Source organism: Miscanthus floridulus, chromosome 4, assembly GCF_019320115.1.
Source record: "Miscanthus floridulus cultivar M001 chromosome 4, ASM1932011v1, whole genome shotgun sequence".
Classification (NCBI taxonomy): Eukaryota; Viridiplantae; Streptophyta; class Magnoliopsida; order Poales; family Poaceae; genus Miscanthus; species Miscanthus floridulus.
The window spans coordinates 100410065-100434309 of NC_089583.1; the positions used below are offsets into that span (position 1 = coordinate 100410065).

At 42.7% G+C, this 24245-nt stretch overlaps 1 protein-coding gene across 1 annotated transcript; it reads left to right on the top strand.

The window, feature by feature from the left end:
- Positions 1–1402: 1402 nt before the first annotated feature.
- LOC136552322 (transcription factor bHLH111-like) lies at positions 1403–14790 on the top strand. The gene is made up of 7 exons (XM_066543861.1): positions 1403–1948; positions 9339–10125; positions 10250–10384; positions 12575–12649; positions 12761–12826; positions 13900–13938; positions 14439–14790. The coding sequence occupies exons 1-7, from the start codon at positions 1587–1589 to the stop codon at positions 14607–14609; spliced, it is 1635 nt and encodes a 544-aa protein (XP_066399958.1). The 5' UTR covers positions 1403–1586; the 3' UTR covers positions 14610–14790.
- Positions 14791–24245: the final 9455 nt, after the last annotated feature.

The window sequence follows — 24245 nt, forward strand, 5'->3', positions numbered from 1 at the left end:
GGCAACATGTGGGCTTCTCTCTACTAGCTGGGTTGTTGGTTCCACCTCCGCCTCCGCGTCCTGCAGCTGTAGCTACTCATATGAGTATGAAAGTTTTTTACTTTCGCTTGTGATTTGCTTGTATGGCCTCTACCTTCCTAGATTAGCTATCCAAATAATATTGTCTCACGTGCAATCTTTTCTTCTTTGTGCAATCTCCATCTGACGGTGGTCCGAATAATCCACCTCATGCACCTCCGAATGATGGAGCTGGGCCTTCACCACAGTCGCAGTGGCTGAGACGAGTGCACATTGTATTTTTTTCATTTATTGTTCACTTAGTGATGGACTTGTGATGCACTTGTAGATTTTGATGGACTTGTGGATTTATTTGGATGGACTTGAGCACTTATTATTATATATGTGATATATATTGTGATGGATGTGATATGTGTGGATGAATGTATGGATGGATGAGATATATATGTGATGGATGAGATATATATGTGATGAATGAGATATATATGTGATATATGTTTGTATGAATTTATTTGTTATGATGGAATGTAAAAAAAAATTAAAAATTGCCGTTTTGGGTCACTTTGCCGAGTGTTGCACTCGACAAAGGACCCCGTTGCTGAGTGCTATGGTCACAGCACTCGGCAAAGCCGGAAAAATGGGCACTCGGAAAACCATTTTTTCAGCTTTGCCGAGTGCCATGACCATGGTACTCGGCAAAGAATTTTTTTTAAAAAAAAATTCAAACTTTGCCGAGTGCCGGCCAGAGAGCACTCGGCAAAGAATTTTTTTTAAAAAAAATTTCAAACTTTGCCGAGCGCCGGCCAGGGGGCACTCGGCAAAGAATTTTTAGGAAAAAAAATAAAACGTATTTGCCAAGGGCTGGATAGAGGGCACTCGGCAAAGATTTTTTTAAAAAAATAAATAAAAAATCTTTGTCGAGTGCCTGCAGGGTTAGCACTCGCAAAGCGACCGTCAATGGGGCCGGCGTCGTGACGGTCGCTTTTCTTTGCCGAGTGCCACCGGGCTCTCGGCAGAGCCTTTACCGAGTGTCCGATGAAAGACACTCGGCAAAGAGGGCTTTGCCGATCAATTTTTTGTCATGTGTTCTTTATCGAATGCCGCACTCGATAAAAACTTTGCTGAATACAATTTGATTTTTACCGAGTACCTCAGTCACTCGATAAAAAACCTGAATCTAGTAGTGCACGCTTACCGCCGAACACCAAAACCCCTGGCCGAAAAGGATAGAGATGTCCAAAGCCAGACGGACAGGAACTATTCTGCACTGATAGGTAAGCCAGGTGATGTCACCACAGCGTAGCCATCCATTCCTCCTCCTTTAAAAAGCTACTAGTACAAGTCTCACAGCCCACAAGCTGCACTGCAATGTGCTCCTCTCCTCCTATCACCTGACCTCCACACACAATCCAAATTCACTCATATATACCATACTCGTTCGTTCTCATCTCCCCCGCCACTACACCGCACGGCTCAACAAGAGCTAGCTAGGATTGGAGCTGAGCTCATCAGCTACCTAGCTACTAGCTAGCTAGCCTGCACCAACTGCCGCTGCCCCGGCCGTGTGCATGCAGTGGCCTCCTCCCCGCAGCTCCCCGCCGCCTCCACCGCCGTCGGCCTCCTCCTCGTCCACGTCCTCGGCTGCCGCCGTGGCCTCCTGGTGGCGCGACAGCATGCACCCGGCTGCCTACGGCGCGTGGACGCCCCCGCCCCCCGCGGCGACGATGGCGCCGCACCAGCAGCACGGCGGCCGGACGACGACGTCCTCCGGCGGCGGCGCCGACGACGACCTCTCGGCCCCCAACGCCACCATGACGTCCTTCACAAACACCTCCACCACCAACCACTCCGGCCTCAGCATGGACTCCGGCGGAGCCGAGGTGGCCGCCGCCGTCGCCGCCGAGAGCCACCTCTGGAACCAAGTCCTCATGTGAGTACGACACTACACGACACGCGCACGAACGTATATCCGTACACACATACCACCATGTATATGTCTCCATGAACACATGTCAAAACCAAATCAAATAATAATAGAAAGATTTGCATGCATATTCGATTCGGAGGCGGCCGGCAGGAGGGGGTGATGAGAGAAATGAAAAGAGGGCATGCGTCCACTACCCTTTGTCCGAGTGCCTCCAAAGCAGCCTCGCTTTGCCTAGCTAGATTCTAGCATCTAAATTTCCTTTCCACGAATATATCTACACACATAGCTAGCTAGCTGCTGCTGCTAGTGACGCCGATCGATTAATCTTTGCTGCTTAGTTATTCAGAGAACAAGAATATGTGCTGCAAAGTTAGTATATGTTTGCGGTAGCGTAGTCGTCTAGCTAGTGGCAGGCCAGGGGAAAGAAACTAAAGCACACAAAGGATCAGGAACCAAAGCAAGCAAAGCGAGAACTAAAGGGGCTTTCTTTTCGATTTCGAAAATATAGCGGGGAAAGCGCGCGGGGGGGCCGGGGTTACATGTGTACATACAAATTACAAAATTACTGTGATTTGATTCTATGGCTATAAGGTTCTTTCCTTGTGGCCTAGCTAGGTTCGATGCAGATTAAAGTGTTAGCAAGACTTGCATATATGCAAGTCCACTGGATTCGGAATTGGAATTGGAATTTGCATATATAATATATATAGTTGTGAAGTGAGATTGGTTGCAAACTTGCGATACAATTTCACACACATATATCATATATATATGTTAAAGTTGTTGCTGCCTAGCTTGGGTTGGGTAGAAACATAACCTAGCTAGCTACATATATAACAATGCCAAATTAGCTAGCTAGATAGCCACTAATCATTTTGTGTGAAGAAGCTGATAGACCATTAGGATCGATTAGTTGCAGATCTAGCGGGTGTAAACTGTCATTTAGCATATGGTAAACCCTAAAACATGAACTAGTACGAGGACCTAGAGAGAGAGAGAGGTGCGGGTAGCAAACCATCGGCCTTGGAGGAAGAGGAAGTCATAGCGTCGATGGAGACGGGTGGCGCTGAAGGAGTAGCAGTGGAGTCCGGCGTCGGCGATGTAGATGGCGCAGTGAAGGCGCAGTCGTAGAGGAGGCGGTGCAGAGGCGCTGGTGGCGGCTTCCCGTCGCTGGCAGCGCCCCTCTCTAGATCGTCTTAGGGTTAGGAGTGTAGGTGGGGTGTCTGGCGGCGCAGGTGAATCTCGTGCCTTGTGCCCCGGCCCCTACCTCCCTTTTATGGTGCTGTGCGACGGGGCCCACCAACCATAGTTAGGGTTGGGCACCCCCGATCAGGGCGCGGATCAAGGCCCAATTGGCTGTTGGGCCAAACTGGTGGGATCAATCTAACATTCTCCCCCTTAATCTCACCTTATGACTTAAATTTAACTTACTTACTTTATCTTGTTCCCATTCCATCACAGATCAGAGTATAGAGCGTGCCTCATCGTCTTGGTCTGTTACCATTAGATTAAACAGCTACAATGCACCTCTCTATTTTGAAACAGATTCTCAACTAGGCCCTCATTGTCTAGGAATCATAGGCTTTCCCTTAAACCCATGCCGTCTAAGTGTTTTCTGAACACGCTGGGTGGTAAGCCTTTTGTAAGCGGATCCGCGAGCATATTTTCTATTCTTGTATGCTCAAGACTAATTATATAATCCCGGACTTTGTCTTTCACAACAAAATACTTTATGTCAATGTGTTTGGCAGCACACTTGACTTATTGTTGTGAGCGTAACATACTGCTGATTATTATCATAGTATAACTTGAGTGGTTTATGTATGCCGTCTACCACTTTCAACCCGGGCATGAATTTCTTCAGCCAATTCACCTGCCCTGTGGCCTCATAACATGCTACAAACTCGGCATACATTGTGGACGATGTAGTGATGGTTTGCTTTGAGATTTTCCATGATACAGCTCCTCCTACGAGAGTGAATATGTATCCTGACGTGGACTTTCTGTTATCTCCCACATAATCAGAATATGTATACCCCTCTATGTGCAGGGAATTAGATCTTCTGTACGTTAGCATGGGACCCTTCGTACCTTGTAGGTAACGCAAAACTTTCTTTACTAATTTTCAGTGTTCTATTCTTGGATTACTCTTATATCTGCCAAGTAACCCGGTAACAAATGCTAAGTCAGGGCGAGTACACACTTGAGCATACTGTAAACTTCCGTCAGTTGAACTATATGGAATCGCTTTTATTTGATCGATCTCATATTGGTTCCTGGGACATTGAAATTCCCCATATCTATCGCCCTTGACTATGGGAGCAGGTGAAGACTTACAATTTTGCATACTGTATTTCTTTAGAACTTTTTCTAAGTATGCCGTTTGTGATAATCCTAAACCCCCCTTTTCTCTATCTCGGTGAATCTCTATTCCTAGGACGAACGAAGCTTCATCGAGATCCTTCATATCAAACTTCGAGGACAAGAGTTCTTTGTTTCTAGTAGTAGATTAACATCACTGCTAGCGAGCAAGATGTCATCCACATACAAGACTAGGAAAATGTATTTTCCATTCTTGAACTTTGCATAAACGCAATTGTCCTCTATATTTTCTTGAAACCCAAACTTTCTTATTGTACTATCAAACTTCAAATACCACTGTCTTGAAGCTTGTTTTAATCCGTAAATGGATTTGTTCAGGCGGCATCCCATACATTCTTTTCCTTCCACAACAAAACCTTTCGGTTGTGCCATGTAAATATTTTCCTCTAGATCCTCGTTTAGGAACGCCGTCTTTACATCCATCTGATGTAATTCTAAATCGTAATGTGCTACAAGCGCCATTATGATTCTAAAAGAATTCTCACATGAGACTAGAGAAAATGTCTCATTATAATCTATACCTTCTCTTTGCGTGAAGCCTTTCGCCACAAGTCGCGCTTTGAATCTTTCTATATTTTCTTTGGAGTCATGTTTGGTTTTATAGACCCATTTACAGCCTACTGTCTTGGCTCCTTTAAGAATTGTTTCTAAGTCCCAAACATTGTTGGTTTTTATTGATTTCATTTCATCTTCCATGGCTTCAAGCCACTTTAATGAATGAACGTTTCTCATGGCTTCTTCAAATTAAATGAGGTGGGATCACCCTCCATTTGAAATTCCTCACAATCATAGACTTCGTAGTCATCAGGAATGGCTGATCTCCTGACTCTTTGAGACCTTTTAGGGGCCTTGTTAGATGATGCTTATTCTATATGAGGCTGTTGTTGCTCCTCCTCATGTGTGACAACGGGTTCTATGGGATCCTGAACGACAGGTTCCTCATGTTCATTCATTGTTGCCATATGAGAACTAATAATAGGTGTTGTTACTACAATGTGTTGCACTGTTGGTACATCAACAACAGGTAGCGTGAAGAATGGGTCCTGAACCATCGGAGTGGGCATGTATACCCACTTCTCTTCAAAATTAATTTCTCGCGCTACCATGCTCCCCCTTATCATATCATCCTCGAGGAACACAGCATGTCCTGTTTCTACAATCTTTGTCTGTCTGTCAGGACAATAGAAGCGATAACATTTTGACTTTTCTGGATAGCCAATAAAATAATAATTGACTATTTTGGAGTCTAGCTTCCCTATGTTTGGGTTAAAGACTTTAGCCTCAGCTGGACAACCCCACACACGTAAATAGTTAAGTGAGAGTTCATTTCCAGTCCATAACTCATACGGTGTTTTGGGCACCAACTTGCTTGGCACTCGATTAAGAATATGAATGACGGTTTTTAATGCCTCCATCCATAAACTTATTGGTAGGGTAGAGTAACTTATCATTCTCCTCACCATATCCATTAAGGTACGGTTGCATCTTTCAGCTACTCCATTCTGCTGAGGCTCGCCCGGTGTAGAATACTGGGCTACTATGCCATTTTTCTATAGGAACCTTGCAAAGGGTCCAGGAACTTGGCCATATGAGGTGTGTCGATCGTAGTACTCTCCCCCACGATCGAATCTTACCACCTTAATCTTTAAGTTGTGCTGATTTTCTACTTCAGCCTTAAATATCTTAAATTTATCCAATGCTTCTGATATTTCTTTAATTGGATAAATATAGCCAAAACAAGAATAGTCATATGTGAATGTTATAAAAGAATCATAACCATCCACACTCTTCACAGGAAAAGGACCACAAATATCTGTGTGAACTATTTCTAAAATTCCTACGCTTCGTTTGGCATCTTTCTTTATTTTCTTAACGTACTTTCCTTTTATGCAATCTATGATTGTTCTAAATCTGAAAATTCTAAAGGCGGAAGAATTGATTTCTTAATCAATCGCTCTATTCTCCCCCTCGAAATATGGCCTAAACGACAGTGCCATAATTTCGATGATGTATCATGAACTCTCTTCCGCTTATTACTTGCGTTCATAGATGAGGAGACATTCTCATTCTCAGTGCTCACAACATTCACATTCTCAGAAAGTGATAATAAATAAAGCTTGTCTTGTCAGAAAGCAAGACCAACACACTTATTATTATACACAATACGACATTTGCTATTACCAAAATGGCAATCATATCCGTCATCATCTAATCATGAAACACTTATCAAGTTTCTACGCAAAGAGGGTACATAAAGAATATCTGAAAGCTGAAGTCTAAAACCATCATCTAATTCTAGAGAGAGATCTCCAATGGCTTTAACTTTAGCTTCAACTCCATTTGCTACTTTAATTTTTTTCTCCTCTTTGCGGGGTCCTCCTCGTACGGAATTCCTATAATGAATTTACAACATGAACAGTTGCACCTAAATCAATCCACCAAGTAGATTTTACATAACTCAAATACAAGGACTCATCTATGAATGTAATGTAATCCTCACCTCTCTTTAGAAGGCTCTTCAGAAAGTCTGGACAGTCTCTCTGGTAATGTCCATGCTTCTTGCACCATTTGCACTGATCCTTTTCAACTTGGGCATTGTTGTTCTTCTGATGATGCTCAGTCTGAGGAGCTTTCCCTTGAGGTTTGGCATTCTTATTGAAATTCTTCTTGTTGTTATCCTTCATAAGGTTAGCAGAGTCACCCTATGAGCTTTTCAGCCTCTCCTCTTCTTCAACACACATTGCAATGAGCTTCTCTATATTCCATTTATCGGGCTGCATGTTGTAGTTCACAACAAAAGTTTCCTATTCTTTGGGCATGGAAGCAAAAACTAAATGAATCAGGAACTCATCGTTAAGCCCTAAATCCATTGGCTTCAGCTTCGAAGCTGTGTTGCTCATCTTCAGTATGTGCTCTCTGATACCGCCATTAGTGTATTTTTCATTGAATAATTTCTTGATCAAAGTACTGGTATAAGCCTTTAAAGAGCCAGTGAACTGACTCTCTACTTTCTTAAGATACTCTGTGGAGGTATCACAATCTGGGATAGACCCCCTTATAGCATCTGAAATTATGAACTTAGCCACCATCAAGCACTTGTGGTTTAAAATGTCTCATTTCTTACGTTCGAGATCATATTACATCCGCACTTATGCATGATCTCGCTGCCGAGCAGTGACATCAGCATCAGTCTCATTTTCTTCCCTTACCGGGTCCACTAGCTCAGTAGGACACGAGGAGGTAAGCGTTAGGTCATTTTCAGATAGCGCAAGTGTTAGCTCATACTTCTCTCGCTATACCCTATAGTTGCCCCCCTTCAAGAGGTGGTATGTGCGAGATAAATGCCATTGGGTTGAGTCCTGAAAAACACCGTTAGAGATAGTGAGAAAATATGACATAATAATTGCATGCTTTAATTTAACGTTGGTCAAAATTAAAACATACAACATTCTTATACACTAATTCTACATCATCGTTGGGCAGAAATAGAATTAATACATGGAAAACTTATGAATAAATATTATAATATTATTATTATCAACGTTGGTCAGAAAAATAACAATATGATAATTTACTAAATAAAATTTAACTGCTCTTCAAATTAAATTCTCTCGTTGATTCGAATTTAATTAGAAGATAATAAACATTAACTCTGCAGCAGAAACATGGAAAAATTCTATATCTAATTTTCAAAAGCATTTTACTGTACTCATCTAGTCTCTGAAAAAAATTATTCCGTTGGTTCAAATTTTGTTAGAGATTTAAACTGGACAAAAAAAACATCAAAAAATTGCTTCTGAATAACAATTCGTAAATGGTACTGTGCATTTGGGCCGAAAATCACTCGCGCGATGCGCGCTGTCACGACCCAGCGGCGAAAAACGGCCTGGTCAGCCGCGCGCGTCACGCTGTCCCCATGCCCAGGCCGCAACCTGGGCCTAGGCCGGGAATTCCCTCGCCCGCCTGGGCTAAAAGCTGGTCCAGCGAACGCCGACCGTCGGATCAAATCCAACGGCTGTCCGCGCTGATCGCCGGATCAAAACCGCTCGGCCACCCCTCCCCTTTCTCTCTCTACGCCATGGCGGTCGGTTCTCTCTCCCCTTCTCACCCAAAGGGCTCGTTCGGCTAACCCTAAGTTTTGGCTTGTTCGACTTCTTTTTTCAGCCAGAACAGTGTTTTTCTCCCACAACAATTTAGCCGGAACAGTGTTTTTCAGCCAAATTCCGCCAAATGAACGGGGCCAAAACATGGCGGCCGGAGAGAAATGGTGGCGCCGCCACGGGGGCCCTCGCTGGCGAGCGCGCTCGCCCGAGGCTGAGCGCGCCGCCGTCGAGCGACCTTGCGACGTTGCCCTGAGCCCGAGCCACTGTGGCGGCACTCTGTGCCCGACGGCGCGTGGCTCAGCTCGTTCTCCCAAGCGGCGGCAGAGCAGAGGCGCCGGTGGCGGCTTCCCGTCGCTGGCAGCGCCCCTCTCTAGATCGGCTTAGGGTTAGGAGTGTAGATGGGGTGTCTAGTGGCGCAGGTGAACCTCGTACCTTGTGCCCTAGCCCCCACCTCCTTTTTATGGTGCTGTGCGACGGGGCTCACCAACCATAGTTAGGGTTAGGCACCCCGATCAAGGCGCGGATCAAGGCCCAATTGGCTGTTGGACCAAACTGGTGGGATCAATCTAATAGAAGCAACTAAGGCCTGTTTGGTACGGATCACCAAAAAGTGGAACCATATCAAGCAGCATCCATGTCCCCCTTGTTAGTACTTTAATCCATTTCCCAAAGTTGATCCCTCTCTTTGCTTGGTTACATTCTCACACATGCGCTTCGTCATTTCGGGGAAAGTTTTGCCTCCACTTCTTTAATCGATTGCTCAATGATAGATCACTTCTAAATCAGTGCTAATAATTAATGACAATAAGCAAGGGTTCATACACAGCACTTTTTCCGGCATTTCGGTGCAATCAGTGCAACTTCTGCTGCTAGCTTCACCTTTTGTTGTTCTCCCTCTCTCTCGTCAGGGGAGCCGGCGGCGAGGTTGGAAGAAGCATGCAGGCCGTGCACGACGCCCACGACGACAGCGAGAACTTCCTCGAGCTGCTCAACTCGAGGACGCTCGCGCCGGAGCTCTTCGCCGAGCCCCCGGCCTGCGACTACCTCAAGAAGATGGAATACGGCAGCAGCCACGGCGGCAGCGGTGGTGGCGGTGGCGGCGGGTGGCCGGACCACCACCAGTTCACGACAGCCGCCCTGGAGAAGCACGTGAGCTCCGGCTACGGCGCCGGAGCGCTCGCGCACCAGCACCAGTCGGAGCGGCTCACGGCGAACCTGTCCGACCTCGTGAGCAACTGGTCCATAGCGCCGCCGAGCCCGTGCCTCGGCGACGCGCACCACCGCGCCGGCGTCGCCGCGGCATGCGATAACAACGCCGCCGCGGTGGCCGCCTTGGGACACGGCGCCAAGGCCGGCCTGTTCCTGGACTCCGGCGGCGGCGTCTGCAAGCACGAGATAGGCGGCCACGGCCACGGCCACGGCGCGATGCTGGAGGAAGCGGCGTCCGGGGGCAGCGGCGCCGGCGGCGGCGGCCAGGAGTTCCTCCGGCCCGTGGGGTACAGCTCCATGCTCGGGCTCAGCAGCAACAGGATGTATATGGACGTGCCGTGGAGCAACAATGCCGGCACGGCGAGCCTGTCGGACCTGATATCTTTCGGCGGAGCGCCGCTGGGAAAACCAGAGCAGCCGGCGCCGGCCACGTCAACGAAGGCGCAGGCGGAGTACAAGAAGCAAGGGCACGAAATCTCTTCGCCGGTAAGATCGACCGTCGACGACGGATGCAAACTATGGTTTCTTTTTCTTCTTGCCACACAGTACAACGTAATGCTAAGCGGGCAGAGGATGGAACCCGCGCTGATCCATCTGAGCATTTCTTCAGGCAAAGACAAGCAGCGGAGGTGGCAGCAAGGGAAGCTCGGAGGGGAAGAAGAAGAGATCAGAGGAGCAGCAAGGGTCGGAAGGGAACGCCAAGAAGTCCAAAAATGAGGCCTCCTCGCCCACGTCGTCTCTCAAGGTACACACACCTAGCTAGCCTCTACACGCGCATGCAGTCATGCAAAGTCTTCTTATCCATTTAGTTTACACGTACATATGCAATAGACTAAAGTGGGCCATGGCCTCCCTTAACTTAGAAAGTTTATTAATTAAAGAAATACTTAATTCCACCGCTTAAGTGCTGATACATTGCTAATCTAGCCTCCTCTATTATTGTCTCAGGTTTAATTAATTGGCACCCCTTCTCAATTTTAGTTAAAGCTCTTCACTGTGCATTCCTACCTAGGAGTAATTTGTATTATATGCATTTTTTTAATTTCCAGAATTTGACTCTGATCCAAAGATTGATGCACTTATATATATAAATATCTTTGGATGACAACCTAAAGTTTCTAAATACTTTCTCCGTCTCAAATTATAAGTCATTCTAATTTTCTTAGAAAGTCAAAGAGCGTCTCAAGTTTGACCAAAATTATATAGAGAATTACAATGATTTATGACATCAATTAGGTACAATCTAATGATACTTATTTGGTATCATAAATATTATTATTTTGTTATATAAATTTGATCAACCTTGATACAATGTTATCCTAAATACTAAACGGTAAACATCCAGTCATTTGTCGTTTAGCCATTATTGGGTCTAAACAGCCAATTAAACAGGCAAAACGGCGGGTTAAACGGCTGATTAAACGGAAATGATATACTACTGTGTAGCATTTACACGGTGTCTAAATGGGATAAACGACCGTTTAAGCAAACAGTGCCTTGAGATGCTTTGATTCTCCAAGAAAATTGGAATGACTTATAATTTGGCATAGATGGAGTAGTATACAATATAATTAAGGAGCTTAGAAATGGATGCTTAAAGAGAGAGAAGATTGTCATTTCATTAAGCATCGGATAGGCTCAGCATCCTTTCACACATATTGAGCATTGATGCTAATTTAAACATCTTATCCACCTTTTAAGCATCAGGTGCTAATAATGGCATAGTGAGAAAAATGGCTTTTTTTGCTAATCACCTAGCATCCTCATTGTACATGCCCAAAGGAAGTTAAGCATGAATTTCTTAATCCAGATGATCACTCATGGGTCTCACTATTGAGCTCCACACTAGATTTCGAAGCATAGCTCCAAGCCTCATTCTTCCCCAATGCTACAACCTTACCACTTGCTCCCATTAGCGGATCCACCACCTCACTCCATATCGTCCCACTCCCACCTCGATCTGCGGCTCCGCCCAAGCATCCCCACTAGCTTTCCTCCACCACTTTGACCATTGGCATCATTGCACCCATTTCCCCTATATCCACCATCACCACTTGCCCAACTTATCACTGTGGCAGCATTCCCTCTAGACCGGTCACTTTCTTGCGAAAACCCTCAGCCCTAAGCTTGAACGTCAACTCACTAGGAAGTTGTCAGAGCTACGGAGAATTCCTTGTGCATGATGGATGGGAGAAGGGAGCAATCAAGTGTCAAAGCCAGATAAACATCGAGTAGGCGATAGCTTTTCCCTTTAAATGAAATCCTATATATGCTTACCATGTAATGAACATGTGCTTTGTATATCCTCAAATGTAGTGATGGTTACTATGAATATAGTTTGCCTTTAAATTCAACCACTATAGCAACACTGCTTAAACTTCGCTTGGCACCACATGTGTTTATTGTTTCCTTCATTCCCAATTATAGGTTATTTTAGCTTTGTCCCAGGATAAATTTGTCCAAATTTGATCAGTTTTTTAGAATATATTAACATCCACAATACCAAATAAATGCACTATCAAGTATCATCACATGTTTTATGATGGATGTAATTATCCTAATTTGATGTTGTAGATATCCATGCATTTTCGATAATTTTGTTCAAAGTTAACATTTTTTTTTACTTAGGACAAAACTAAAGTGACCCATAATTTGGAAAAGATTAAGTACTTCTAATTTACATTTTGCTATCCTCGGATGCAAACCACTTCGAGTAGAGAGTGAACAAAACTAGAATGTGTTTCACTAACAAACTCGGGTTTCAGATACTAACTGAAGAGCTAGTCTAGCTAGGGTGTAACACACACACTATAGAACAAGCTCAGATCAAATGCAAGAGTTCATATTATACGATATTTTAGCGACATAAACATAAGTACATAGTCGCTATATAAATATTTATTGGTTGGGATGTTGATGTTGCTTAGTTTAACAGGCATCGCAGGTGCCAAAAGTGAAGTTAGGAGATAAGATCACTGCACTGCAACAGATCGTTTCACCATTTGGAAAGGTACGCGCTCGCACGTACTGCGTATACGTATGTGTTATTTCGAATATTAATTAGTTTAATGGCCTTTTGCATGCATTGACCTACCTGTCTTATGTGCGTATGTCTTATTAGACCGATACCGCATCAGTTCTGTATGAGGCGATAAATTACATCAAGTGGTTGCATGAACAAGTGCAGGTAACTTGGCCATATATATATTGCATATATACTCCTGAAAGTTTAGTCATCTTATTCATCTTTCACATAGCTGGTTTTCTCATGCTTTTATAAATATACCTGAACTAACTTGATTATTGACCTTGTATGTATAGTACCAGCAGCCTAGTCTTTTGGTAGTATCCATTTTTATATGTGTGCGGCATAATAAGCTGCTTAAAGACTTCAATCACTGATCGGGAAAGAGGCCGGGTGCAGAACTTTTTAAAATCTTTCTAAAATCGGCATATGTTTTGTGATGCAGAACTTTTTAAAATCTTTCTAAGACTTCCATAATATAAATATAGACAGTGTGCAATTATTGGCAATATAGACAGGGAGGGTGGGGGGGGGGGACCTGGAATGGTATTATCATGCAATGCGACCAACCACCAGAGGACACGTGTCCTACCTCCAAAGCCTATGTCGACTCTCATACCCTTCCTGGTGGGCCCCAGCAGGGGCTCCCCTTTGTTCGTATTTTGCACAACATGGGTGTTAGTAGTGCGCTGCTGCTTTTTGTGTAATGGAATGCATGGTCATGGCCCCCTTAGACACCACCTCCCCGGCCCTTTGGCAATTTGGCTCTGCTATCACTTCATCATACAAAACGTGGAATGCTTTCTCTGATGAATTGAGTCTCATTTTGCTTTTGTAGGGGTTTGTTTTGAATGCCTCTCATCTGGGTATAGTTGTAGCATCTGTTGGTACATACGCGCACCCACTCAACACACGCACACAACTCACACCACCCGTGTACAAACAAACCTATAACTACACCCAGATCTGAAGACCGCGTTCTTCTTGAGATCACCGAAATCCACTGATTCCGTAGACGACGGGTACGTCACGATTCCATCGTGGCATCACGCGCGAGAGACAGAAATCCCGAGAAAATCCCGGTCAACGGTGAGACACGCGAGTCTATCAGGGATCAGGTGGGCTGCTCGCACGCCGGCGCAGCAAGCCAACCGAGCCTCAGCTCGGTCCTCGTAGGGTTTTTAAATTATTTGAGCTGAACTGACCAGCTTCTATTTCTGGTTTGTTGCATGCAGTTGCTGAATGATCCATACATGAAGACAAGTAGTAGCAAGGTACGACATATTTAACAAAGCTGCCTACCTCTTTTCCACTATGCATGCCTTAATTTGAGCCTTTGCATCGAGGGTATACTATACCTCCAGTCAAGTTTACTTTGACGTTTCAGACAAAGAAAACAGCTGTTTCATTCTTGATATTGTTGTCTAAACGTCATGTTTAATTGACTGGAGGCAGTATATATATTATAGTAATAAGTTATGAATCAACTCAAAACGGGACAATACAAATTACGTACTCTCCGATTTTAAATTTATAAGATGTTTTGGTTTTTCTAGATATATTGATTTTATTATGTATCCAGACATAGGAGTGTATAACTATCTAAGTTCACAACAAAATGTACGTATGTGAACAGCCAAAGTCTTATAATTTGGCAAGTATAGAATGACACATATAGCAAGTAGTCATCATGCTAGCTTCATTTGTAACTACACGTTACATTTTTAAATTGTTATGACCTAACAGGTAGTAGCCCTATATATTATTTTGTCAGGACTACAACGCATCGGGAGGGTTGGATAGGAAGGAGAAATCGGAGACAGAGATTGACCTGCGAAGTAGAGGCCTGTGCTTGGTACCCGTCTCATGCACGCCTCAAGTGTACAGGGATAACAACGGCCCAGATTACTGGACGCCCCCATATAGAAGCTGCTTATACCGATGAACTGATTCCTAGCTATTTATTCGATTGGTTACCATACTGAGTGGTAATAATTTGTGGTGAATATATTATTGTTAAAGAAGACAAAACATGATGATTAGCCTTATAAGTTTAGAGTTCAATTTGTGTACAACCACGATTTCATTATTTAAATTAAAACCTGATGTATCTGGTTTTATTAATTAGAGGCTTCGTGACATTAATAATTTCATCATCATCATTGACATTGATGTAGTAATTTTTTGTTAGTCCGAGCGAGAGATATGTTATCAGCTAATTTAGCTTTGTCTAATTTCCCGTTTCTTATATATAACTAAAATTAAAGAGCAAAATTTTATTTCTTCCTTCTCTCGCTCTCTCCACCGTTTGTCTATCCCGTGCTACTCTCGTCTCTTGATCCATCATCCCTCACTCTCACCTTTCTCACCTCATTGTCACCCTTCTTGCTTTGATTTTAGAGTTGCAAAACCTTACTTGCATCGCTGAGCGTGTTCGTGTCACATGTGTGGGTGGCACGACTTCCACCTTTTTAAAAACTCACGATAAATGCACTCATAGTCACATATTTAAGTTACATTACATGTCAATTTTCTATACGAGATTAATCCTTTATCACACTAGCATTTATTATGGGCCTACGAATTTATTTGATTTAAGGTTGTGACAAGCCCAATTAAATCTAACAAGAAATAGCTAGCTCATTTTAGTCGTCACGAGCATGGCACAACAAATTGTACGTTCCGTTATAATTCATGTGCATGTTTTCTAGTAATTTAATTATAATGAGGAGGTAGAAACAAATCCTACAATATCTACCAGGGTGAAAACCCTAGTTTTTTGTTTTGGTAATTAAGTGACAACTAGTGGACTAATGCTTTTAATTGGAGATAACTGAGTTAGGGTCCATAAAATGGAGTTGAGCAAGGCTAGGAGCATGGTGCAGTTGATAATGACCATGGTGCATGCAAGTGTTCAACAAAGAGAAGCGAAGGAGTTGCAACCATTGCAAGGAATTGGAAGGAGTTCGAAACAAGCCCCAAGACAAAGGTATAATGTATAGGGGTTTTGTTCGCTGGCCAAAGTGCAATAGAGTACTAAACAGTCGGGTTTAGGATATAGATAGGCGTAGTATTAAGAGGAGAACTCTAAAGTGATTACGATTATCTAGTGCCATTAGGTGAGGACTAACATTGCATATGCATTAGACATAGTGACGTGGTGTGAAAGCAAGTGAAAATGCTTTGAAAAATATTTTGAAAATGCTAACGACCCTACTGGCTGTAATCACCATTGGAGCTAACCACTACCGGAGACCGGCTCTTTGCCGAGTGCCAAGTGGTTTGCCGAGTGTTGTTTTTCGGGCACTCGGCAAAGACGCCTTTGCCGAGTGTTTTTTTTTGACACTCGGCAAATAAGCTCTTTGCCGAGTGTTTTTTTGACACTCGGCAAAGAAGCTTCTTTGCCGAGTGTTTTTTTTTTGACACTCGGCAAAGAGCTTCTTTGCCGAGTGTTTTTTTTTACACTCGGCAAAGAAAATTTCAAAGCATATTTTGAAGCAGTAAATTAATTCAAATGAAAAAGTTTTCAACTACAAAGTTGTACAACTCATCAAGATGTACAATGTTTGTTTTGGTCTTTTCTTCATATGACAAAGTGAAAGTAAATTTGTTCACAAATCTAACATATCTCTCTTGTAGTTTATGAAACTACAAGAGAGATATATAAGATTTGTGAACAATGTTAGAACGACCATGTCGGATGAACAGATGACCAAACAACCAAAATAAACTTTGTAGATCTCAAAAAGTTATGAAACATTGTAGTTGGCAACTTTTTTATTTGAAAACATCTTGTCATGCAAAACTGCGTTTGAATTTCAAAATTTTAAAATTCAAATTTTATAAACGACCTCGGATAGAAAAACTTCCTAAACTAAAAGTGTAGATCTCGAAAAGTTATGAAACTTTGTAGTTTACAACTTTTTTATTTGAATTCATTTAGGGCCTCAAACAAGCAATTTACACTCGACAAAAAAAACTTCTTTGCCGAGTGTTTTTTTTTTTTTGACACTCGGCAAAGAGCTTCTTTGCCGAGTGTTTTTTTTTTGACACTTAGCAAAGAAAATTTCAAAGCACATTTTAAAGCAGTAAATTAATTCAAATGAAAAAGTTTTCAACTACAAAGTTGTATAACTCATCAAGATGTACAATGTTTGTTTTGGTCTTTTCTTCATATGACAAAGTGAAAATAAATTTGTTCACAAATCTAACATATCTCTCTTGTAGTTTATGAAACTACAAGAGAGATATATAAGATTTGTGAACAATGTTAGAACGACCATGTCGGATGAACAGATGACCAAACAACCAAAATAAACTTTGTAGATCTCGAAAAGTTATGAAACTTTGTAATTGGCAACTTTTTGATTTGAAATCATCTTATCATGCAAAACTATGTTTGAATTTCAAAATTTTAAAATTCGAACTTTTCAAACAACCTCGGATGGAAAAACAACCAAAATAAACTCTGTAGATCTCGAAAAGTTATGAAACATTGTAGTTGGCAACTTTTTGATTTGAAAACATCTTGTCATGCAAAACTGCGTTTGAATTTCCAAATTTTAAAATTCAAATTTTGTAAACGACCTCGGATGGAAAAACTTCCTAAACTAAAAGTGTAGATCTCGAAAAGTTATGAAACTTTGTAGTTTACAACTTTTTTATTTGAATTCGTTTAGGGCCTCAAACAAGCAATTTACACTCGGCAAAGGCTTTGTGCGCAGCGGGAGGTCTCGGGTTCGAATCCCGTCGGCCGCGTAGCCGTGAAATTTACGCGAAAAATGCCGGAGATGGGTGGGCGCTGACCGGTGGGGGCCTCCATCAACTAAAAAAAATCCATTTTTCAGTAAAATTCCCATTTTTTTCGGGGTTTTTTCGGTTCCAACTTTGCCGAGTGTCCCTTTGCCGAGTGCCCGACAAAAGACACTCGGCAAAGACGCCTTTGCCGACGCATTTTTTGCCGAGTATTGTTTGCCGAGTGCCCCTGGCACTCGGCAAAGCCAGTGAGTCCAGTAGTGAACAGTGCGTGTAGCTACATGGATGGGAAAAATAATAGGTCAAGGTTGTGCGTGTTGTTAATTATCGTTTCTCAGAACCTCATGCGATGGTCAATGTGATTGATCCGGTGAAAACAGAGATGTTTGGAATGGCCCAGAATCAGCTTGTTTTGATCAACCTCGATTAGAATTTCATAGCGATTTCATACAACGCATAGATTATTAGGGTCTTAGGGCATGACGTTGGGATCTAGGGCATTTGATGCCACCCAACAAATAAGAGACATAGGATGTGATTAGCAAATGTTGCTTACCTATGTCGCTAGGTTTTTAGCAGTGATGCCAAAGCTCACTAGAATTTAGATCCGAACTCATCTGGGTAGGAAATTGCAGATCAGTATAGTCCAATAGCAAACCAGTAGAGATCAGGCCGGTAGAAAGAATTGTCCTGTTAGCAGCACTTTCTGGAGGCACAGCGACCAGCAGGCCAGCTGGCCCAGGAGATTGATTTATGAAATCAAAACTGTGTCTCACCATGTCATGATAATATATTTTTATTTTCCATCTCCAACCGTGTTCATCATCTCTAATATACATGGGCGCTGTTGCTCTTCACGTCTCGCTTCTTGTCCCTCTTCTTCGCGTCTGCTGCTATGAAGACGTTCGTGTAGGTCTACTCACCTTAAGACGCCGCCAACATGGTGGTGAAGATGAATGCAACCTGCTGACTGCTGACTGCTGAGTACACTCGCTATCCAATACATTGTGTGGTTTTAAACAGTGGCTAGAATGAACACAGAAAAATTGCCCTTAGGGGCACATGCTCCTTATGTGCATCACCGTTCGACCAAAAACAACATTACTAGGCGATAGGTGTTATATATGATTTTTGCTTGCGACACAACGAACGGAGGGGACCGGAGGGCATATTTGATCGTGCGTAGGATCACATCAAAGAACAGGACCGTAAGGATTAACGACATGCATCAGGCCTGCTTTGCTTGTTTTAGGTCTACTAGCAAATATGCTTATGCGCTACAATCGGGGCACATCCTTAGCTCATTGCCCAAAACTCAAGTAATAACTTGATTTATGACATGCATTAATTATTTTTAAAATAAGCTTTAAATTACTGCTAGTGATATAATATTTTTTCATTCAAAACGGTGTAATTTTTATTCTAGTAGACATATTCGTGTGTCGCAACGGGTTGCACAACTTATTGTAGATCATCTGGATGACTTGCAGCTCATAGATTTATTCAGAGACCGTGTCGTATGTTCCTATTCATCTTGAAATCAAACTTTGTAACTTGCCTGTAAACACACTATTTTAACTTGTATAAGCATGGGAGGCTTGGAGTCCTATCCAATGATCCTATCATGCGTTCTAATTCATCTCAGATCAAACTCTCTATCATGTTTGGACACACCACTCTAACTCACCACTAGCACGAGAGAGTGAAAGATCATGAAATGCTCTAGAAGACGTTGTATTCTTTTGAAACTCAATTGAATCGATCAGCATTGTGTCACGTACCAACACATCATGGCCTTCATGCATCTATCGCGAGCTCAATTTTCCACTAAGTTGGTGAGGGGACATGCAACCTAACGATATGACCATTGTATATAAGGTGATCTCATTCCTATGTTTGCACAATGATGTAAGTAAGAATTTGGTGCTATCTAATGTCGGCACTTTCAGTGTGTTTAGAGAACAATTTGAGAATGCTATGAACCTTGGAGAAACTTCTTACGTTGTATCTACAACTCATGGACATGGACGCCATGCTCAAGACCTATCTTGAAGTGCATGACCATCAAAGCTCAATGTTATGGGTGTCCAGCCAAGTTGGAGACACAATCCATATCAAGTTCAAATCAATCATGAACTACAGGAGCAACCTACTCTAAAACTGACACCCAGGCCACATACGAGAACTCTGATTTTGATGCACAGAAAACTAAGGAGATAAGCTTGCCAATGCCACTGGTCCCATGTCAAAATTCATTTGGGGTCAACAAGAATCGTAGAAATAAGTGGACATTCAGAATTTGTTAGGGTACTATACATCACCATCTTTTGAGCCGTTGGTTGTTCAACGTGTTGGGGCTCCTTAGGGATGCGAATAGGGGGTCTTTAGTGATGTAGACTAGGCCCGATCTTTTGAAAGGTATGATAGCGTCGATTGGTGGAGACTCGACGTTCACGATCTAGGCTTCGAACCAAGATTGATTCGGACCCCCACAACCGTTACACCACTGCTCCATTGGTTATCAACCACGCAAACGCGATTGACCTCGCCGAGAAGGCTTTCCTGCAAGCGAATCGAGAACACAAGCAAGAACGGGATGAACGCAATCTGAAATTGCAAATAAATATGAGGCTTATGAAATCAAGAAGAAGTTCAAGTCTTTATTCGAAAGGACTAATCGCCACAGACGAACAAGATCAAGAACTGGGGCCCTGGTTCACAGCAAGCAGCCTTTGCGGCACAGTTGCAGCAAAACGATGTCTGTTTCACGAGAAAATCAAGAACTAAACAAAACACAAACACTAAGGAGAGCGACGGCTGGTATTTATAGAGTCTTGGGCGTCACCCCCCTAGACGCGCCCTCTAATGGGCCCAAACACGATACACGGTCCAACGGACCAAAAGACGGTGTCGTAGCACCCTGGCAGATTCTGGATGCTAACTTGTTTCGACTATTCCCGTTGATTCTGAAGAGCTTTTGATGTCAAACCACTTGGATTGGCTTCCTTATCAAATTAGCTTTCTATCCATATGTGGATCATCGAAAACGGAGTCCGGATGCGTCCTGGGTGACTAGTTTAAGACAGACTGGTCCTGGAACCCGAGACAGACTCGAACTTGAGTTGCTTTAGGCCTCTACCTCGGGGACTCGAACCGAATTAGCCTCGGACCTCCTTCTTGACTTGGACACCCTTGTTGGCCTCCTATCCCTCCATGCCATGCACCAAACATGGTCATATGCATGGGTGTTATGTCATCATCATCCTCCCCTTCTTGACGAAAAGCCGTCCTCAGCGTCGATTGTGCTTGAAACTGGTCCTGCACAACACAAAGGAGAACAGGGTTGCGAAGACAAAGGGAACTGAAATAATTGTGAGAAGGAACGTGACCATGTTTCCAAGTTTCTAGTGTGACATCTCACATAAAATTTCAGCAAGTATGTAGACTCTTTGATCCGAATGCACACGATGCATGTCAACACTATCATGTAAAAGATTAGAACTAACTAAAGACAATGCAGGAATAGATGGTCTAGCAGACATAGATAACAACCAACAATGCTCCCCTTCTTGAAAGTGAACTTGTTTCTTTGAGGAACATAAGAAAATGTTTGTATTATTATGGCTGCCCTCTAAACGATCATAATCTTGTATAACAAAAGGAGAATTCATATTACTATGAATGTATACTTGATGTATCATATATTGTTCTTTATTGTTATATTTGCCAATAACATGATATGTATGTTTAGAAAACCAAGGCAAATCAGCATATTTAAATAGGCTCTCCTCTAAGCAATCTAGGTTACACAAAACATCAAATTCAATGTAACCCAAAGTATGTAAAGAAGACAACAGTTTGAGCTCATTAGTTTTAGTAGCAATATGAATAACATTTTCAGCACAAGTGATTGATTCCAAAACATGTAAAACTGAACCATCATCAACCAATTCATCTTTATCACAAGGAACATCAAGCAAATCATCTTGTGACAAAGGTAAATCAAGCGAAGGCTCCACTAAAATTTGCTCTATCATAGCATGATTGGTGGAAAAATTCAGAACATCAAGAGAACTCTCATCTTCCGTGAGTTTAGCATCGTGGGTTTTACCTTTGCTCTCATGTTCAGCAGGAGTAATAGTTGATGGTTCTGAATTGTCACATGAGACTATGAGCATCTTATTTTCTGTCACGTCATCCTCGCTCTTTTGTACATTGTCCTGCAAAAGGTTAGACATAGCAGGAGGAATAACAAGAGAATGATCTAGTTGATGCACCTCATCATTTGAATTAATTACAAGAGATGGATTAACAAAATTTTCTCTCATAAGATCTTTCATATCATTCCAAGTTTGAGATTTATCAGAAGGATCTAAAGACTCCCACCAAGATAAAGCAGAATGTCACAAAACACTAGATGTATTTTTTACCTTCCTCCTTGGACATATAAAGCGAGTAGCAAATATGTTATCTGTGGCAATTTCCCACTCCATGTACTCATCAGCACCTATACCATCATAAGTCGGTGGATATAAACAACCTGTCATTGTTATAATCAAACAAGAAAACACACAAGTATGTATTTTCCTATGAACTACTATAGGATGTGGACAAGGAAAAACAAGGCACTCAACTCTCAAGCGTCTTACCACGGTCTTACAAGTGTTCTTACCAAAGCAACAGGCGGCGCAATCGGTCGGTGACTATGATACCGTTGTAGCTTGAGTGTAACAGTTGCAAGGCGAACCTGTACTTGGTTAGAAGAAAGTGGAGCTTGGACAGGCACAATATAGTAGCAAGGAATAGCAAAATTCGCAACTGAATGGCAAAGCTGAATAAGTATCCCAAGTATTTATCTTAGTTGCTGGCCTACTCACGTTCCAAGTACCAGATGTATCAAGTGATGTAAACAGCAAGAATATGATTAGGAACAAGGTAGAAATCAGCACACGCAAACACAACTTAAATGGCGCTCTCTATGTGCTCCTCTAGTTATTGTTCCTCTTTTGCCCCTCTCTTTTTTCTATTTTTTGGGGCTGTCGTTGTTTTTTTGAGAAATTTTGACTTTTTATTTTTATTTTTTTATATTTTTTATTCACTTAGGAGCACAAAAGAAGTAACCACAGAAAATATGAGCTTAAACAAGTGAAAGACGTGGCCTGTGGAATTTTCAGAAGACATGCTCGAAATCGACAAAAACCTTGTGACCACGAAAAGAGGATCTTGTGACCACTTTTTGACCAAAATAAAAATCTCTAATCCCGACAAGATCGGGGATGGACGGATCCAAAAAAAAAATTATGATCGATTTTGATATATGGAACGTCAAAATCCGAGTTCGTATGCGAAAACCAGACCAGTTTTACGAACGCACTCCGAATTAGAGGACAAAATGGGAATAATGCGCGCAAAATTGGTCACGGCAGCAAGGATTTGATGGAAATAGTGAAGACAAGTGTAACAAATAAGATGACGTGGTCTAGGGTTTGATGAATACAAAGGAATCACAGCAAGACTTGAAGGTGTTCACGGATTATGATGAAAAATAAAGGAAAAATACAAATTGGACTCAAAAACGATCTAAAACCAGCAACTAGAACTTGACCTAGGGCAAACTCAACAACGTGAAACAGAGACGAAATTGCACGGCACAATGAGGCTATAGGACAGGAAATATGTAGCGGTGTATATTTTTTTTTGCTTTTTGTGGACAATAGGTAATGCAAAAACAGTAACAATCTAAAGAGGGAAACAAAGTTATACCTAACAGGCAATAAGGTCTCTGATACCACTTGATGTAGACTAGGCCCTATCTTCCGAAAGATATGATAGCGTCGATTGGTGGAGACTCGACGTTCATGATCTAGGCTTCAAACCAAGATTGATTCGGACCCCCGCAACCGTTACACCACTGCTCTATTGGTTATCAACCACGCAAACGCGATTGGCCTCGCCAAGAAGGCTTTCCTGCAAGCGAATCGAGAACACAAGCAAGAACGGGATGAACGTAATCTGAAATTGCAAATAAATATGAGGCTTATGAAATCAAGAAGGAGTTCAAGTCTTTATTCGAAAGGACTAATCGCCACAGGCGAACAAAATCAAGAACTGGGGCCCTGGTTCATAGCAAGCAGCCTTGGCGGCACAGTTGCAGCAAAACGATGTCTATTTCACGAGGAAATCAAGAACTAAACAAAACCCAAACCCTAAGGAGAGCGACGGCTGGTATTTATAGAGTCTTGGGCATCACCCCCCCTGGACGCGCCCTCTAATGGGCCCAAACACGATACATGGTCTAACGGACCAAAAGATAGTGTCGCAGCACCCTGGCAGATTTTGGATGCTGACTTGTTTCAACGATTCCCATTGATTATGAAGAGCTTTTGACGTCAACCCACTTGAATTGGCTTCCTTATCAAATTAGCTTTCCATCCATATGTGGATCATCGAAAACAGAGTCCGGATGCGTCCTAGGTGACCAGTTTAAGGCAGACTGGTCCTGGAACCCGAGACAGACTCGAACTTGAGTTGCTTTGGGCCTCCACCTCGGGGACTCGAACCGAATTAGCCTTGGACCTCCTTCTTGACTTGGACACCCTTGCTGGCCTCCTATCCCTCCATGCCATGCACCAAACATGGTCATATGCATGGGTGTCATGTCCTCATCATCTAGCCACCCTTAGACTATATATTCAACAGATGTCATCCAAGTTAGGGTTTAGGTTTTGTCGAGTTCTAATTTTCGACGTGAAACTGATAATCTTCATGTTACTTGTGACGCCAAGTCCGGCTGCTATGAATCAAGGCCCTTATTCTTGTTCTGTTT